We start from the raw sequence: 19,685 nt of genomic DNA, 5'->3' as shown, positions 1-19,685 counted from the left end.
TTCTGCTTATCGATTCCGGTTCTTAACGGTTCCCTATTTCTGTTCCAAAATGGTATAAAATAACTTAAATATAAGAGTGTGTTAAATAAATGTTTATTTAACAGAAAGGCTGGATGTCAATGTAAAAGACATGTAATGAATAGGGTAACATCATCTCCTTTATTCTACAGTTGAGCCATTTGTGGATAATATAGTGAGCTATGTTTTCCTGATTTTAAATATAATATAATCTGTATTTACCCTGCAGGGCAATATAGTGTTCTAGACTACTTCTCTTACTACTAGATTATAACCTGTAACCTATAACCATATTGACACGTTTATCTAGTGGACAAATGGCTCTGTTTGGAACCTCGCTGTTTTCTGTTAGCTCTGAGACATAACTGTCTCAGAGCTTTTAACCGCTATTGAACGTTACAAACTCATCATGAGACATATTGTCTCAGAGCTTTTAACTGCTATTGAACGTTACAAACTCATCATGAGACATAACTGTCTCAGAGCTTTTAACTGCTATTGAACGTTACAAACTCATCATGAGACATATTGTCTCAGAGCTTTTAACTGCTATTGAACGTTACAAACTCATCATGAGACATAACTGTCTCAGAGCTTTTAACCGCTATTGAACGTTACAAACTCATCATGAGACATATTGTCTCAGAGCTTTTAACCGCTATTGAACGTTACAAACTCATCATGAGACATGATTGTCTCAGAGCTTTTAACCGCTATTGAACGTTACAAACTCATCATAGCTTTGTAGATATTTTTTGAAAAATCGTGAAAATGTGCATGTGCAGATCTTTGAATATATATATTATTTCCCAGCAAATGTTTTTAACTCGGATCTTTGCTTCTGGGAGTCGCTGGTGGTATACAACATGTGTTCAGATGGAAGTCTGCGGCCCGTTGCTGTCAGGAGGAAACCACCCAACTCCATTCTTGAGGTTTTTGATTATTTTTTATTACGTTTTGCATAAATCGGTGCTATTGAACACCCGTCTGTGTGTTGTTTCGGCAATATTGAACCAAACGCTTTGGACAAAAAAAAAACCTCTCGACTCCATTGGACCCTCAAACTATCTGCTAAAGCAGCTAACTCCACCACCTCTCACCCTCTCAAACTGTCTGCTAAAGCAGCTAACTCCACCTCTCACCCTCTCAAACTGTCTGCTGAAGCAGCTAACTCCACCACCTCTCACCCTCTCAAACTGTCTGCTGAAGCAGCTAACTCCACCACCTCTCACCCTCTCAAACTGTCTGTTAAAGCAGCTAACTCCACCACCTCTCACCCTCTCAAACTGTCTGCTGAAGCAGCTAACTCCACCACCTCTCACCCTCTCAAACTGTCTGCTAAAGCAGCTAACTCCACCACCTCTCACCCTCTCAAACTGTCTGCTGAAGCAGCTAACTCCACCACCTCTCACCCTCTCAAACTGTCTGCTAAAGCAGCTAACTCCACCACCTCTCACCCTCTCAAACTGTCTGCTGAAGCAGCTAACTCCACCACCTCTCACCCTCTCAAACTGTCTGCTAGAGCAGCTAACTCCACCACCTCTCACCCTCTCAAACTGTCTGCTGAAGCAGCTAACTCCACCACCTCTCACCCTCTCAAACTGTCTGCTAGAGCAGCTAACTCCACCACCTCTCACCCTCTCAAACTGTCTGCTGAAGCAGCTAACTCCACCACCTCTCACCCTCTCAAACTGTCTGCTAAAGCAGCCAACTCCACCACCTCTCCTCTCACCCTCTCAAACTGTCTGCTAAAGCAGCTAACTCCACCACCTCTCACCCTCTCACGTACAGTGATTGACAATAATACAGTCAACTTTGAGGAGGGAGTATATGCAAAATATAAGGTATTCTTCATTTCCTGAAAAAAATCACACCCGTGTGAAGTGAGGGGCGCCAATATATCAAAGTCTAACTTATGTTGATTGGGTGATGTAATGATGAACGCCATTGGACAATATAAGAGACGATATGACGTAAACGACACATTATGACGTACATTTTCCCTTCATTGTCGACGGCGTTTACAAAACAAACATTGAACTAAAGACAAACATTAAACCTGCGTATATAGGAGGGGCTAGCACCCCTCAAAAAGTTTAGGGATAAGGGGGTAAGGGGTTGTGTGTGCAAGATAGGGCCCATTGTCCACACAGGGACGACATTGTCCCCACAGTGTGGACACAGGGAGGACATTATCGTCCCCACAGTATAGCGGCAGTGTTCTCATTTGAACCGTGTGGACACATGGAGGACATATCGTCTCCCACAGTGTGGACAGGGAGGACATATCGTCCCCAGAGTATAGCTGACAGCATGCCAGCCAGGAATATCGCATTGCGCGTCGATGTCCTCATGCATGGTGAACTTTATTATGAAAGTGGAGCGATGATGATGATGATGGTGATGGTGATGATCATGTCAGCCTGTGGCTCATAGATAAGGCTCGTCTGTCATGTTGGACAGACAAAGAGGTCCCCAAAGAACACCAAGTACCAGACCCTGGGGGGGGGGGCAAAGCTGCTCCAAACCCTGTGGAATGCTAGTCTCGCCACAGCCAGCTTTCATCTGCCTTTTTTGCGATGCATCTCACCCCTGGAGGCAGATGTGATTTATAGTATCGCTACGCTTCTCATACCTAAGAAGAGGAAAACCAGTCTCTTCTCATATCTAAGAAGAGGGAAAACCAGTCTCTTCTCATACCTAAGAAGAGGGAAACCAGTCTCTTCTCATACCTAAGAAGAGGGAAACCAGTCTCTTCTCATACCTAAGAAGAGGGAAAACCAGTCTCTTCTCATACCTAAGAAGAGGGAAAACCAGTCTCTTCTCATACCTAAGAGGGAAACCAGTCTCTTCTCATACCTAAGAAGAGGGAAACCAGTCTCTTCTCATACCTAAGAAGAGGGAAAACCAGTCTCTTCTCATACCTAAGAAGAGGAAAACCAGTCTCTTCTCATACCTAAGAAGAGGAAAACCAGTCTCTTCTCATACCTAAGAAGAGGAAAACCAGTCTCTTCTCATACCTAAGAAGAGGAAAACCAGTCTCTTCTCATACCTAAGAAGAGGGAAACCAGTCTCTTCTCATACCTAAGAAGAGGGGAAACCAGTCTCTTCTCATACCTAAGAAGAGGGAAACCAGTCTCTTCTCATACCTAAGAAGAGGAAAACCAGTCTCTTCTAATACCTAAGAAGAGGGAAACCAGTCTCTTCTCATACCTAAGAAGAGGGAAAACCAGTCTCTGCTCATACCTAAGAAGAGGAAAACCAGTCTCTTCTCATACCTAAGAAGAGGAAAACCAGTCTCTGCTCATACCTAAGAAGAGGGAAAACCAGTCTCTGCTCATACCTAAGAAGAGGAAAACCAGTCTCTTCTCATACCTAAGAAGAGGAAAGCCAGTCTCTTCTCATACCTAAGAAGAGGGAAAACCAGTCTCTTCTCATACCTAAGAAGAGGAAAACCAGTCTCTGCTCATACCTAAGAAGAGGGAAACCAGTCTCTTATCATACCTAAGAAGAGGGAAACCAGTCTCTTATCATACCTAAGAAGAGGGAAACCAGTCTCTTATCATACCTAAGAAGAGGGAAACCAGTCTCTTATCATACCTAAGAAGAGGGAAACCAGTCTCTTCTCATACCTAAGAAGAGGGAAACCAGTCTCTTATCATACCTAAGAAGAGGGAAACCAGTCTCTTCTCATACCTAAGAAGAGGGAAACCAGTCTCTTATCATACCTAAGAAGAGGGGAAACCAGTCTCTTCTCATACCTAAGAAGAGGAAAACCAGTCTCTTCTCATACCTAAGAAGAGGGAAACCAGTCTCTTCTCATACCTAAGAAGAGGGAAAACCAGTCTCTTCTAATACCTAAGAAGAGGGAAACCAGTCTCTTCTAATACCTAAGAAGAGGGAAACCAGTCTCTTCTCATACCTAAGAAGAGGGGAAACCAGTCTCTTCTCATACCTAAGAAGAGGAAAACCAGTCTCTTATCATACCTAAGAAGAGGGAAGGATGCGTGTATCAATCTGTCTCCGTTTACAACAAGCTGCCATGTGTCTCAGTCTACACACACACACACACACACGTGTGCACAGGCATGTGAACGTTGTGTCACAGTCTGGCTGCCATTAACCCCTCGGGGTCAGTCGTCGCCTCTTCGGGGTGTATTTTTGGACGAGTTCGTCCTAGACAGCATCATCATGTAGTTATAGAAGGAGAGCTTACTTAACAGCAGCCTGCTGGCTTTCAGCACGCATACTTAACACACGTACAGTACAGTACAGTACAGTACAGTACACACATACTTAAAGGATTCCATACTAGAAGGCTTTCTTACCTTTCTTTGTAGTCGTTACGTCCCCACCAAAGAGGTCCAGGTGTTATTTTCATATTTTGTGCAAAAGCTCCTTATTGGCTATTTCCCCTACCATAAGCCCTCAATGAATTGCATTGAATTGAATGGGGCTATATGGGGTGTTGTGCTAATTCCCTTATTTCCATCGCTCAAAATTATATATTCTTTGTATATATCCTTTCTTCAAAATGTAAATAATATCCCAAGCGGCACACTTTACTACTTATTTTGATGGAAATAAGTTCCATAAGTTCGTTAAGTGGGGACGTAACGAATACAAAGAAAGGTAAGAAAGCCTTCTAGCATGGAATTCTCCTTTAACACACTTACAGTACAGTACAGTACAGTACAGTACGCAACCGACCCACAGCACACATACCCGCTGGTATAGAGCGTCGCAGTCCCGCCCCCTCGAGAGACCCGGAAAATAAATAAATCGCCGTTCATTTTCCCTCATAGACTTTTCCCGAACATATTTATTTAAAGACGTTTTTACGCCGCTGGACAAAACCAATTAACTCTTGTCGTCGTGACAAATCATAACACAATTCTTCGGTGCCAAAACAAAGAATTAGAAAGTAGGGAAAGAAAAAAACGTCGGGTTATACGACACTTTTGTTGTTTTTTTCTTTCTTTGTTAATATTTGTTTGGTCCAAAATATTGTGTGTGTTGTCGTGATTTGTCACGACTCGAGTTGTCTTCGTACGACGCTTAGAAGGTCTTTTAAATAAATACGTTTTGAAAAGATAAAGAAGATAAAATTAAGGGAAGAATGGAGGAAAATACGCAAAAAAGTCAAATATAACCTGCACGTAACCACCAAAAATCACACCCGTGTGAAGTGAGGGGCGCTCTTATCATCATTCCGCACTAGACTTGTTTACAAGAGGGTCCACCATGTTCAATTCATCCTAACATTTAGAGACGTATACAAATACACATGTCTATATAGGCAAAAATAAACAGGAAATCATCATCATCATCATGAAGGCGGTGAAAAGGGGTGGGGGAGGGGGGGGGGGGGGGGTTCAGATTTTTACCGGGAGCCAGTTTGGAATTGCAGCCGTCCGTATGGGTGCACTTATGCATTTTATGTGAATTAATTACCATCGAATGATGTTTTCATCGTTGTCGTATTCGCTGACAGCCAGTGCATGTGCCAAATAATATAGGCCATACAATGTCCATTGTATGTTAAATGTAGGTTTTCTTTATCTCCGTGCACGCTGTGGTATTTCTAACATGTTAAATGTATGTTTTCTTTATCTCCGTGCACGCTGTGGTATTTCTAACATGTTAAATGTAGGTTTTCTTTATCGCCGTGCACGATGTGCTATTTCTAACATGTTAAATGTAGGTTTTCTTTATCTCCGTGCACGCTGTGCTATTTCTAACATGTTAAATGTATGTTTTCTTTATCTCCGTGCACGCTGTGCTATTTCTAACATGTTAAATGTAGGTTCTCTTTATCTCCGTGCATGCTGTGGTATTTCTAACATGTTAAATGTAGGTTTTCTTTATCGCCGTGCATGCTGTGGTATTTCTAACATGTTAAATGTAGGTTTTCTTTATCTCCGTGCACGCTGTGGTATTTCTAACATGTTAAATGTAGGTTTTCTTTATCGCCGTGCACGCTGTGGTATTTCTAACATGTTAAATGTAGGTTCTCTTTATCTCCGTGCATGCTGTGGTATTTCTAACATGTTAAATGTAGGTTTTCTTTATCTCCGTGCACGCTGTGGTATTTCTAACATGTTAAATGTAGGTTTTCTTTATCTCCGTGCACGCTGTGGTATTTCTAACATGTTAAATGTAGGTTTTCTTTATCTCCGTGCACGCTGTGGTATTTCTAACATGTTAAATGTAGGTTTTCTTTATCTCCGTGCACGCTGTGGTATTTCTAACATGTTAAATGTAGGTTTTCTTTATCTCCGTGCACGCTGTGGTATTTCTAACATGTTAAATGTAGGTTTTCTTTATCTCCGTGCACGCTGTGGTATTTCTAACATGTTAAATGTAGGTTTTCTTTATCTCCGTGCACGCTGTGGTATTTCTAACATGTTAAATGTAGGTTTTCTTTATCTCCGTGCACGCTGTGGTATTTCTAACATGTTAAATGTAGGTTTTCTTTATCTCCGTGCACGCTGTGGTATTTCTAACATGTTAAATGTAGGTTTTCTTTATCTCCGTGCACGCTGTGGTATTTCTAACATGTTAAATGTAGGTTCTCTTTATCTCCGTGCACGCTGTGCTATTTCTAACATGTTAAATGTAGGTTTTCTTTATCGCCGTGCATGCTGTGGTATTTCTAACATGTTAAATGTAGGTTCTCTTTATCTCCGTGCATGCTGTGGTATTTCTAACATGTTAAATGTAGGTTTTCTTTATCTCCGTGCACGCTGTGGTATTTCTAACATGTTAAATGTAGGTTCTCTTTATCTCCGTGCATGCTGTGGTATTTCTAACATGTTAAATGTAGGTTTTCTTTATCTCCGTGCACGCTGTGGTATTTCTAACATGTTAAATGTACGTTCTCTTTATCTCCGTGCACGCTGTGGTATTTCTAACATGTTAAATGTAGGTTTTCTTTATCTCCGTGCACGCTGTGGTATTTCTAACATGTTAAATGTAGGTTCTCTTTATCTCCGTGCACGCTGTGGTATTTCTAACATGTTAAATGTAGGTTTTCTTTATCGCCGTGCACGCTGTGGTATTTCTAACATGTTAAATGTAGGTTCTCTTTATCTCCGTGCACGCTGTGGTATTTCTAACATGTTAAATGTAGGTTTTCTTTATCTCCGTGCACGCTGTGGTATTTCTAACATGTTAAATGTAGGTTCTCTTTATCTCCGTGCACGCTGTGGTATTTCTAACATGTTAAATGTAGGTTTTCTTTATCTCCGTGCATGCTGTGGTATTTCTAACATGTTAAATGTATGTTTTCTTTATCTCCGTGCATGCTGTGGTATTTCTAACATGTTAAATGTAGGTTTTCTTTATCGCCGTGCACGCTGTGGTATTTCTAACATGTTAAATGTAGGTTTTCTTTATCGCCGTGCACGCTGTGGTATTTCTAACATGTTAAATGTAGGTTTTCTTTATCTCCGTGCACGCTGTGGTATTTCTAACATGTTAAATGTAGGTTTTCTTTATCTCCGTGCACGCTGTGGTATTTCTAACATGTTAAATGTAGGTTTTCTTTATCGCCGTGCACGCTGTGGTATTTCTAACATGTTAAATGTAGGTTTTCTTTATCGCCGTGCACGCTGTGGTATTTCTAACATGTTAAATGTAGGTTTTCTTTATCTCCGTGCACGCTGTGGTATTTCTAACATGTTAAATGTAGGTTTTCTTTATCGCCGTGCATGCTGTGGTATTTCTAACATGTTAAATGTAGGTTTTCTTTATCTCCGTGCACGCTGTGGTATTTCTAACATGTTAAATGTAGGTTCTCTTTATCTCCATGCACGCTGTGGTATTTCTAACATGTTAAATGTAGGTTTTCTTTATCTCCGTGCACGCTGTGGTATTTCTAACATGTTAAATGTAGGTTCTCTTTATCTCCGTGCACGCTGTGGTATTTCTAACATGTTAAATGTAGGTTTTCTTTATCGCCGTGCACGCTGTGGTATTTCTAACATGTTAAATGTAGGTTCTCTTTATCTCCGTGCACGCTGTGGTATTTCTAACATGTTAAATGTAGGTTTTCTTTATCTCCGTGCATGCTGTGGTATTTCTAACATGTTAAATGTATGTTTTCTTTATCTCCGTGCATGCTGTGGTATTTCTAACATGTTAAATGTAGGTTTTCTTTATCGCCGTGCACGCTGTGGTATTTCTAACATGTTAAATGTAGGTTTTCTTTATCGCCGTGCACGCTGTGGTATTTCTAACATGTTAAATGTAGGTTTTCTTTATCTCCGTGCACGCTGTGGTATTTCTAACATGTTAAATGTAGGTTTTCTTTATCTCCGTGCACGCTGTGGTATTTCTAACATGTTAAATGTAGGTTTTCTTTATCGCCGTGCACGCTGTGGTATTTCTAACATGTTAAATGTAGGTTTTCTTTATCGCCGTGCACGCTGTGGTATTTCTAACATGTTAAATGTAGGTTTTCTTTATCGCCGTGCACGCTGTGGTATTTCTAACATGTTAAATGTAGGTTTTCTTTATCTCCGTGCATGCTGTGGTATTTCTAACATGTTAAATGTAGGTTTTCTTTATCTCCGTGCACGCTGTGGTATTTCTAACATGTTAAATGTAGGTTTTCTTTATCTCCGTGCATGCTGTGGTATTTCTAACATGTTAAATGTAGGTTTTCTTTATCGCCGTGCACGCTGTGGTATTTCTAACATGTTAAATGTAGGTTTTCTTTATCTCCGTGCATGCTGTGGTATTTCTAACATGTTAAATGTAGGTTTTCTTTATCTCCGTGCATGCTGTGGTATTTCTAACATGTTAAATGTATGTTTTCTTTATCTCCGTGCACGCTGTGGTATTTCTAACATGTTAAATGTAGGTTTTCTTTATCTCCGTGCATGCTGTGGTATTTCTAACATGCCTTTCAACACGGCAACGACGAGGCTGCATTCCTCACGTTAATATAACGAACGAACTGACACGGGGCAGCTGTGTGCTTCCATCTAACGTCCCAGCAATGCCCCCCCCCCCCCCCCCCAAGGGTACTTATGTATTAGTGTTATTATTATTATTATTATTATTATGACGATTACACAAGACAATGAAGGTGCCCCATGCATTCCCTCTGTGTTATGTAACTATGGTGTGTATGTACACAACAACACAGACCTGAACCTCTGACACAGAGAGGAGAAGGGGAGAGGAGAGGGGGGAGGGAGAGGGGGGGGAGGAGAGGGGGAGATGGGGGAGAGAGAGGGAGGAGAGAGAGGAGAGGGGGGAGGGAGAGAGAGAGGAGTGGGAGGGAGAGAGGAGGAGGGAGAGAGGGGGGAAGAGAGGAGAGGGAGGGAGAGAGAAGTGGGAGGGAGAGAGGAGGAGGGAGAGAGAGGGAGAGAGAGAGGGGGGAAGAGAGGAGGGGAGGGAGAGAGAGAGAGAGAAGGGGGAGAAGGAGAGCGACAGAGAGAGAGAGAGGAGGGTCAGATTTCCTTCCCAGACACTGTTCGGCACAGAGCGGATAAAACACGTCTCTCTCTCACTGAGGTGTAGCCTATAGAAACCTTGTGGACTTCTTCAGCTACAGTCAGTCTGTCAGTCTGTCTGTCTGTCTGTCTGACACGCTGTAGACTCAACTCTACAGCCCTCCATCCACTCCTCCATTGTCTTCTAATTGAACTTCATATATCTCCGGTGCAGATCGAGCCCCTCTCTCTCTCCAGACGGTGCAGATCGGGCCCCTCTCTCTCTCCTCTCTCCAGACGGTGCAGATCGGGCCCCTCTCTCTCTCCTCTCTCCAGACGGTGCAGATCGGGCCCCTCTCTCTCCAGACGGTGCAGATCGAGCCCCTCTCCTCTCTCCAGACGGTGCAGATCGAGCCCCTCTCTCTCTCCAGACGGTGCAGATCGGCCCCCTCTCTCTCTCCCCTCTCTCCAGACCATGGACTTCATCCTCCCGGCCAGCCTGCCTGCCTGTGGCATCCCCTGGGAGAAGGTCCTGCCGCCTCTCCTGCCGCGGCTCAACGCTGTGTACGGAGCTCAGTGTGGCTGGAACCAGCTGGTGACGCCGCACTCCGCCCAGCCTTGTTCCCTCAGCTCCACGCAGGTAGGCACCGGCTGCCCTGTTTACCTACTATAGCATGTATATATGTAACCTATATGTTCACTAAACTCAGCTCCACGCAGGTAGGCACCGGCTGCCCTGTTTACCTACTATAGCATGTATATATGTAACCTATATGTTCACTAAACTCAGCTCCACGCAGGTAGGCACCGGCTGCCTGGTTTACCTACTATAGCATGTATATACAGTATGTATATGTTCACTAAACTACATGCATGTTCACTAAACTATATGTTCACTAAACTATAACTAAACTATATGTTCACTAAACTACATGTATGTTCACTAAACTATATGTAACCTATGTTCACTAAACTATATGTTCACTAAACTATATGTATGTTCACTAAACTATATTTTACCTATGTTATTATTCACTAAACTATAATTATGTATGTTCACTAAACTATATGTTCACTAAAGTATAACTAAACCATATGTTCACTAAACTATATGTATGTTCACTAAACTATATGTGAACCTATATGTAACATATGTTCACTAAACTATATGTTCACTAAACTATATGTATGTTCACTAAACTATATTTTACCTATGTTATTATTCACTAAACTATAATTATGTATGTTCACTAAACTATATGTTCACTAAAGTATAACTAAACCATATGTTCACTAAACTATATGCATGTTCACTAAACTATATGTGAACCTATATGTAACCTATGTTCACTAAACTATATGTTCACTAAACTATATGCATGTTCACTAAACTATATGTGAACCTATATGTAACCTATGTTCACTAAACTATATGTTCACTAAACTATATGTGAACCTATATGTAACCTATGTTCACTAAACTATATGTTCACTAAACTATATGTGAACCTATATGTAACCTATGTTCACTAAACTATATGTTCACTAAACTATATGCATGTTCACTAAACTATATGTATGTTCACTAAACCAGGGGTCTGCAACCTTTTTTAAATTCAGTGCCATGTTTTTTATTTTCTAGATCGTCAGTGTGCCATATAAACATTAATTCATTTTAATGACACCACGTGAAAATGTTCAACATATTTTTTTAAATATAAAGTTTTTCCTTCTTTTTAAATATTTTCTTTCACGTTGTTATAATGATCATTAGACTCAGGGCAATAACAGAGTTCAGTTTTAATGAATGTAGGATGGAGGATGTAATTTACACAAGTTTAAATAGTTTATTTAAAACCAAAAATACTCTCTCACACACTTGCCAGTGTGCCAGTGATCACCCTCCTTTGTGCCAATGTTGGCACTGGTGCCTACCCCTGCACTAAACTATATGTAACCATGTTCACTAAACTATATGACTACATGTATATCTATTACTATGTATACTTTATTATTATTACTTTAAAATTATTAATACTGCAATTTAGGAATGATCTGTTACAATTAAAAGTCCCGGAAATTACAAAATTATACTTACTAGAGTTTTAGTACAGTATCTGTATACGTGTCAAAAGTACAGTAAGCTCTCAACATGCAGAATGCCCCATTTAATGCATACAGGGCTGAAGTGGTTAATGTATGTTTTGTTATAATCATCAAAATATACAAAGTAACTACAGTAACTCACGTTTTCAAATAATTGTAGTGGAGTGAAAATACAATATTTGACTCTGACATGTAGTGGAGTATAAGTAAAAGTACTGGAAATTGTGAATACTCAAGTTAAGTACAAATATATAGCCTACCTCAAAATCGTATTTAGTTAGGTAAATGTACTTACTTTCCACCGTTGCTGCCATTGCTTGCTAAACTTTAGTTTAGTTACTATGATGTTCACTATTATGACAGATATGATTCCTAAAGGGGTCGAGTGGCTGGATGGTAACCGCACGGTTGCCAGTTCGAACCCTGTGGGCTCCCCCAGAGTTAGTGTGGAAGTGTCCTTGAGCAAGACACTGAACCTCCTAATTGCTCCTGATGTGCTGGTTGGTGCCTTGCATGGTTTCCGCCGCCATCGGTGTGTGAATGTGTGTGTGAATGGGTGAATGAATGAATTAATGCATTTTATTTGTATAGCGCCTTTCCAAACATATAGTTACAAAGTGATTTACAGACAGGTTATAAAACAGTAATAAAAAAAAACCCATCAAAACAACAAAGCATCAAAACATCAGAGACAATAAAACATGAAGAAAAATAACAGGTCGATAAAACAATTAAAAACAATATTAGGAAAAACACTCGGCATACCGAGTGGCGTGCTATGAGCTTGTAGGTCTGCTATTTTTGAAAAATCGTTAAAATGTGCCTAAAATCATTCAGAAAATTGTCATGATTAGGAAACCTTTTTTTATTTTATTTCGACATCAGGCCTAAATGGGTTAATAGTAGATATATATATATATATATATATGTCATGTTTCCAGGTGGACTGTGACAGCAGGGGGTTAATAGTAGATCTATACATCATGTTTCCAGGTGGACTGTGACAGCAGGGGGTTAATAGTAGATCTATACGTCATGTTTCCAGGTGGACTGTGACAGCAGGGGGTTAATAGTAGATCTATATGTCATGTTTCCAGGTGGACTGTGACAGCAGGGGGTTAATAGTAGATCTATACATCATGTTTCCAGGTGGACTGTGACAGCAGGGCGTTAATAGTAGATCTATATGTCATGTTTCCAGGTGGACTGTGACAGCAGGGGGTTAATAGTAGATCTATATGTCATGTTTCCAGGTGGACTGAGACAGCAGGGGGTTAATAGTAGATATATATACATCATGTTTCCAGGTGGACTGTGACAGCAGGGGGTTAATAGTAGATCTATATGTCATGTTTCCAGGTGGACTGAGACAGCAGGGGGTTAATAGTAGATCTATATGTCATGTTTCCAGGTGGACTGTGACAGCAGGGGGTTAATAGTAGATCTATATGTCATGTTTCCAGGTGGACTGTGACAGCAGGGGGTTAATAGTAGATCTATACGTCATGTTTCCAGGTGGACTGAGACAGCAGGGGGTTAATAGTAGATCTATATGTCATGTTTCCAGGTGGACTGTGACAGCAGGGGGTTAATAGTAGATCTATATGTCATGTTTCCAGGTGGACTGTGACAGCAGGGGGTTAATAGTAGATCTATACGTCATGTTTCCAGGTGGACTGTGACAGCAGGGGGTTAATAGTAGATCTATACATCATGTTTCCAGGTGGACTGTGACAGCAGGGGGTTTACAGTTCAGGTGGATGTGAGACTGTTCAGACCAGAGGAGCTGCTGGTCAAAGTGACCGGAGACTTTGTGGAGGTTCAAGGAAAACACCAAGAGACAAAGGTTAGTGTGTGTGTGTGTGGTGTGTGCGTGTGCGTGCGTGCGTGCGTGCGTGCGTGCGTGCGTGCGTGCGTGCGTGTGTGTGTGTGTGTGTGTGTGTGTGTGTGTGTGTGTGCGCCTTAGAGTATATATTAATAGAGAGCGTCCCAGTCCCCCCTCCCAGAGTCCCCCCCCCCTCGAGAGACCCGGGAAATAAATCCCAGTTAATTTTCCTCATAGACTTTTCAGAAAGTATTTATTTAAAGACGTTTATACGCCGCGGACAAAGCCAACTCTTGTCGTGACAAATCATGACAACAAACACAATTTTACGGGCCAAACAAAGGAATTAAAAAGTAGAAAAAAACGGCAGCTTACAACACTTTTTTTTTTTGTTTTTCTTCTTTGTAATTATTTGTTTGGTCCAAAATATTGTGTGTGTTGTCATGATTTGTCACGACAAGAGTTGGCTTCGTACGACGCCTGAGGCCGAATCTGGGAACGCCTTCTAGGGCCTGACCTAACGTTTCTGAAAACCTTCAAATTCTGATGATTTAAAAAAAAAATAGTTATGTTGCTACATGTATAGCAATAGCTGATGAGACACAGAGAGCGCGGCCGGCATCAAGGGTAGAACAACGTATACGTTGCACCAGGCGTCAATGGGTTAAATAAATACGTTTTGAAATGCCTATGGGACAAATGCATTGGGATTCATTTCCACTCGTTGTTCTGAAAGGGGGCGGGACTGCGACGCTCTATAGAGACGGCACCCAGAGGAAACCCTGAGGCGAAATGGACATATTAGTGGCCGAATATGGTATTGCAGCGTGGGCCCCAAACACATGAACGCGCTGGTCCGTTGACTATCATTGTGCACGTTCACGACGGACGCACGCTCGTGCGCGTTCAACGGCAGCGCGTTCATGTGTTTCGGGCCAGACACTTAGTATAGAGAGTTGCAGTCATTTTTTTAATAAATGGGACCATAACTTTCCAAAAAGAATATTATGACATTAGAAATGAGACTTTAAACTAGTGACTGGAAGCAGAAAGTATTCATGACCATGTTTATTAAGGTAATACAGTCTAGGTGAAGTTGGGCCAAAATACATGGACCTCTATGGGGATATGGGTTTTTCTGGGTCCAATGACAGCGCCACAACAGGCCATTATATGAACTTTCAGGAAATCCCGATTTCCTTGTGGCTTCACAAAAAGTCTGTCTGTCTGTCTGTCTGTCTGTCTGTCTGTCTGTCCGTCCAGAGGGACGGTCCCGGTGTGATCACCAGGCAGTTCAACCGTCGCTATCGCATCCCAGAGGGAGTCGACTCGCTGGCCCTGGAGTCAGCCGTGTCTCCGGAAGGCATCCTGGTCATCTCCGCTCCGCTGCTGCAGCTGCAGGCCTGCAGCAAGGACCACACTGCAGCACCTTGTCTCTCCGCTCCGCCGCTGCAGCTGCAGGCCTGCAGCAAGGACCGCACTGCAGCACCTTGTCCCTCCGCTCCGCCGCTGCAGCTGCAGGCCTGCAGCAAGGACCCTGCAGCACCTTGTCCGACACCATCACACCCCGGTGCCTCCTCCTCCACCACTCCTCCTCCTCCATCACACCCCGGAGCCTCATTGGAAGGAAGCAACACAAAAGCAGAGTAAACTAGAATGCTACCTGGCCCTAAACAGAGAATACACAGTGGCAGAATACCTGAGCACCGTGACCGACCCTAAAACAAAGAAACATCTTAACTAGGTATACAGACTCAGTGAGCACATGAGTCTTGCGATCGAGAAAGGCCGTCATAGGCAGACCTGTATCCCGAGAGAAGACAGACTATGCACCCACTGCGCACAAAATGAAGTGGAAACCGAGCTACACTTCCTAACCATCTGTCCATTGTACCAAGACATCAGAGACACATACTTCCCACAGATTACAACCACACACGGATATTTTGAAAACATGACCAATGACAAAAAACTCCCATATCTGCTGGGCGAATTAGTACAACAATGTGCAAACACAGCAGCAAGATTTGTGAGTTGCTGTGATAGGAGAAGGATATCAAATGGAACACAACCACCCTAAAGACTAATCATTGTGTATATTCCTGCACTATACCTGCATCGAGTGACCTTGGTACATAGAAGTCGATCTATTGAAGATTCTGACCTTCAAATGTACATAATTTTTGTTTTGATTGTATTGCTGTATTGCTGTATTGTTCTTTCTGCTTTGGCAATGTAAACGTATGTTTTCTCATGCCAATAAAGCCCTTTGAATTGAATTGAATTGCCTCCTCCTCCACACCACCTCCAACGCCACACGCCGATCGAGCCGCCTCGAGCCAGACATCTTGATTGTGTCACTGTGTGTTCTTCTTGACTTGTTCTGCAGACCAACTGTACTCTGACTGCAACACAGACAGAACACTGTGGCCCGCTTAAAAGGTCTTTATATAAATAAATTAAGAAATGCCTTTGGGACAAAATGCATTGGGATTCATTTCCTGGGCCACTCGTTGTTCTGAAAGGGGGAGGGACTGCGACGCTCTATTGTGTCTGCCGGGCAGAAACCTTGTATTTACATATTTCATCTTTTATTTTTTTCATTTTGGGTTTTTTCATTAATTTGAATGCCCTATGTCATATTAATGTCATATGAGAGCATCATATGTAGTGAAAATCTACAAAGCTCAAAGCACATTTTTGAGAAATGTTGAATATTTGAGTGTGTGTGTGTGTGTGTGTTATACCTTTCAATCCTTTCAATTTCAACCACCCGCTGTGTCTCATTAGCCGTTGATAGCGATTATTAGTAGTTTGAACGTTTTCAGAAAGGTAGGTAGGTCAAAGGTAGGTAGGTCATAGGTCAAAGGTAGGTAGGTCAAAGGTAGGTATAGGTCATGCTTTTAGAATTGGCCTCACGTCTAAATGGAATCAACGTCGAACCAATGGAAATGAGCTGGTGACTACAGGGCCAGATGAACACCTCCTGAGGGCCCCAGGGCACTGAAGCTCCAAGGCCCCCCCCCCTTCACATGCATCTTTGCTGTTTTGGGGCGGTTTTTATGCCGTTCTAATACAGGCTTATTTCCGGTCGCCTATGATGCTCTGAATCGAAATAAATGATGGGAATGGGATCGGGACGGAAGAGAAGACAACGTGACCGCGGCGTGTGTTTGTGCCAGAACTCTCATTATAAATAAGCTGCCTGTGAATGTGGACTCCATGCCAGAGATCACATTAGCCCATTCTGGGCGGGAACTCCTTTTGGTGTTAGCGTTACGTTATGCTTTATAGCTATTTAAAAATAGCAGTCCTACAAGCTCATAGCGCGCCACCGAGTGGCGCGCTACGAGCTTGTAGGACTGCTATTTTTTTTTTTATCGAAGAACCACTGACGTATAGAAACATAGCTTTTTCAGAAAACTGTCAGGATGTTAGAAGACATTTTGTAGAATCTGATCTCAGGTCAGAATGGAAAACTGTCAGGATGTAGAAGAACATTTTTTAGAATCTGATCTCGGGTCAGAATGGAAAACTGTCAGGATGTAGAAGAACATTTTTTAGAATCTGATCTCGGGTCAGAATGGAAAACTGTCAGGATGTAGAAGACATTTTTTAGAATCTGATCTCGGGTCAGAATGGAAAACTGTCAGGATGTAGAAGAATTTTTTTTAGAATCTGATCTCGGGTCAGAATGGAAAACTGTCAGGATGTAGAAGACATTTTTTTAGAATCTGATCTCAGGTCAGAATGGGTTAGGAAGAGTTCCCTGGCAGCGTGCTGTAGGACTCCCCCACACGCGTGCACAGCGGCCTGCCTGCAGAATGTTCTTGTAAATAGCATGCACTTGTAGGGACATGGAATCCTGTCGGGGGTCATCCACGTCTCCGTACACGGGCACGCGTGTCTGCGGGGGGGGTGGGGGGAGACTGCGGGCGGCAAAGACTTGGGTCTCGTCCTTGGCATTGTTGAATCTGACAGCACATTTTAGTTTTAGTCATTGCGAACGCAGTGAGCACTTACTATGAGACCTAGCAGATCATGTCTGTGCGTGCGTGTGTCCCCCCTTTGTGCCCATATATGGAGCTGAGTGATTTGTTTGTGATTGATGCAACACACTCCATATTTGGACGTATAGCTGCTTTGGGGACTCCTTATATGGTTATGGCTGAGTCATGGTGACATGAGACTTAAAAAAATAATAACTTAAAAATAAATCTTAAAAGAACCCAAATATGTACGAGCTGCGTTCGCTTCCCGCGTTTGCGCGTCTTACTGGTGATATAGGGCTGTATTTTGCGTGTCTTAAGTACCGGGTCTTATTACCTAAACTTGAGTAAACTAAAGACCTGGAGGAGGCGTGATCAATGCTCTTTGGCCACTCAGAATAGCCAAATGGCATTGACCACGCTTCCAGGTCTTTAGTCTTTAAAAATACAGCCCATATAGTGTCTTGAATAGTTTTCATTTAGTTTTAAGTCACATTTTAGTCGGCCTGGAATGTTTTAATGTAGACGAAATCTATACAGTTTGATTTAGTCGACTGAAATGTATTTTGGCGGGCCTTGATGCCGTCGTAATGGCTGATTTCTTTTGCTGAAAATAGCCGATCTACAAGCTCACAAGATCTACAAGCTCACAAGAGCTTTTGAGCTTGTAGATCTGCTGTTTTCAGCATGCAACCAAGTGTAAAATGACTTCTACTGGATCTATTGTCCACTAGTCTCTTCCTAACATTTTAGTCTAGTTTATATTTGTCGACGAAAAGATCAGTATATTTAGTCTTAGTTTTAATCATCGTAGTTTATTTTTTCATTCAGTTTATATTTAGTTTTCCTCTGTGAAAAAAATGCTCAGAGGTTACAGACCTGTAAGGGTCCATTTGGTTCCATGTGTTACACTCTCAGAGCTACAGACGCTCTGAGAGTGTAACACAGGGATACTCAAATAGATTTACCTGTGGGCCACATTACAAAAATGGCAAGGGGCCAGGGGCCAGTAGATAAAATTACGACATTAATGATACTTGATAACTTCTCTCTTTCAATTGCTTTATTTTCGCAAAATGTATATCAAAGTACAATGTGCATGCACACAATATGTAAATAAATAAACGTGTTACATTTTCTTGCATAAACACAAAGAGCTGTTTCCATAACTGCACAAATTATTGCACATAACATGAGTAGCTGTTATAATAACATAATAACATAACATGAGTAGCTCTTTGCCTGCCTGTCTGTCTGTCCATGAGTAGTTATTTGTCTGTCTGTCAATGAGTAGCTGTCTTACTGTCTGCCTGTCTATGAGTAGCTGTCTGCCTGCCTGTCTATGAGTAGCTGTCTGTCTGCCTGCCTGCCTGTCCAATTGTCCATGAGTAGCTGTCTGTCTGCCTGTCTGAGTAGCTGTCTGCCTGCCTGCCTAATTGTCCATGAGTAGCTGTCTGTCTGCCTGTCTATGAGTAGCTGTCTGCCTGCCTAATTGTCCATGAGTAGCTGTCTGTCTGCCTGTCTATGAGTTGCTGTCTGCCTTCCTGCCTGTCCAATTGTCCATGAGTAGCTGTCTGTCTGTCTATGAGTAGCTGTCTGCCCAATTGTCTATGAGTAGCTGTCTGTCTGTCTATGAGTAGCTGTCTGCCTTCCTGCCTGTCCAATTGTCCATGAGTAGCTGTCTGTCTGTCTATGAGTAGCTGTCTGCCTTCCTGCCTGTCCAATTGTCCATGAGTAGCTGTCTGCCTGCCTGTCCAATTCTCCATGAGTAGCTGTCTGTCTGCCTGTCTATGAGTAGCTGTCTGACTGCCTGCCTGTCCAATTCTCCATGAGTAGCTGTCTGTCTGTCTGCCTGTCTATGAGTAGCTGTCTGCCTGCCTGCCAGCCAGCAAGTTGGTTAACAGAAAATAAATTGTTATGGCTGAGTAAAATAAAATACAATAAACACAATTTGCCTGAAAATAGATTACCCAGCTATGACCTTTTTCATAAAAAAAAATGAGTAGTGATATGGCTGACTGAGTAAAATAAAACAATCTACCCCCCCCAAGGTTTTATTTTCGTTCGAGTAATAGTAATAATTAAAGATAACTTCATTCAGATTTATTTATTTTTATTTCATTTTCCAGATTTTTTTTTCTTCTTTTTTTTAGATTTTCATTGGTGGGCCAGTCATAATGGTCCCGCGGGCCTGAGGTTGAGTATCACTGGTGTAACACATGGAACCAAATGGACCCTGATAGCTGTTATGGTCATTCAGGGCCTAGCTCTGTATCTCCGTGGCAAAAATGGAATGTTGACAAA

At 42.2% G+C, this 19,685-nt stretch overlaps 1 protein-coding gene across 1 annotated transcript; it reads left to right on the top strand.

Annotated features, from left to right (window-relative positions):
* The first annotated feature begins 927 nt into the window (after positions 1 to 927).
* hspb6 (heat shock protein, alpha-crystallin-related, b6) lies at positions 928 to 15,223 on the top strand. The gene is made up of 4 exons (XM_080768499.1): positions 928 to 950; positions 9,934 to 10,101; positions 13,291 to 13,413; positions 14,656 to 15,223. The coding sequence occupies exons 2-4, from the start codon at positions 9,937 to 9,939 to the stop codon at positions 15,040 to 15,042; spliced, it is 675 nt and encodes a 224-aa protein (XP_080624625.1). The 5' UTR covers positions 928 to 950; positions 9,934 to 9,936; the 3' UTR covers positions 15,043 to 15,223.
* Positions 15,224 to 19,685: the final 4,462 nt, after the last annotated feature.

Source organism: Protomyctophum bolini (assembly GCF_963924005.1).
Source record: "Protomyctophum bolini genome assembly, chromosome: 7".
NCBI classification, from domain to species: Eukaryota; Metazoa; Chordata; class Actinopteri; order Myctophiformes; family Myctophidae; genus Protomyctophum; species Protomyctophum bolini.
The sequence above is the reverse complement of the archived record's forward strand: the minus strand, read 5'-3'. Positions and strand labels throughout refer to the sequence as shown.

Bases quoted from the DNA above. Each gene is read 5' to 3' on its own strand.
- hspb6 (XM_080768499.1), top strand. From the start codon at position 9,937: ATGGACTTCATCCTCCCGGCCAGCCTGCCTGCCTGTGGCATCCCCTGG. The intron at 10,102-13,290 runs GTAGGCACCGGC...TCATGTTTCCAG, and splicing joins GTTCCCTCAGCTCCACGCAG to GTGGACTGTGACAGCAGGGG. The intron at 13,414-14,655 runs GTTAGTGTGTGT...CTGTCCGTCCAG, and splicing joins GAAAACACCAAGAGACAAAG to AGGGACGGTCCCGGTGTGAT.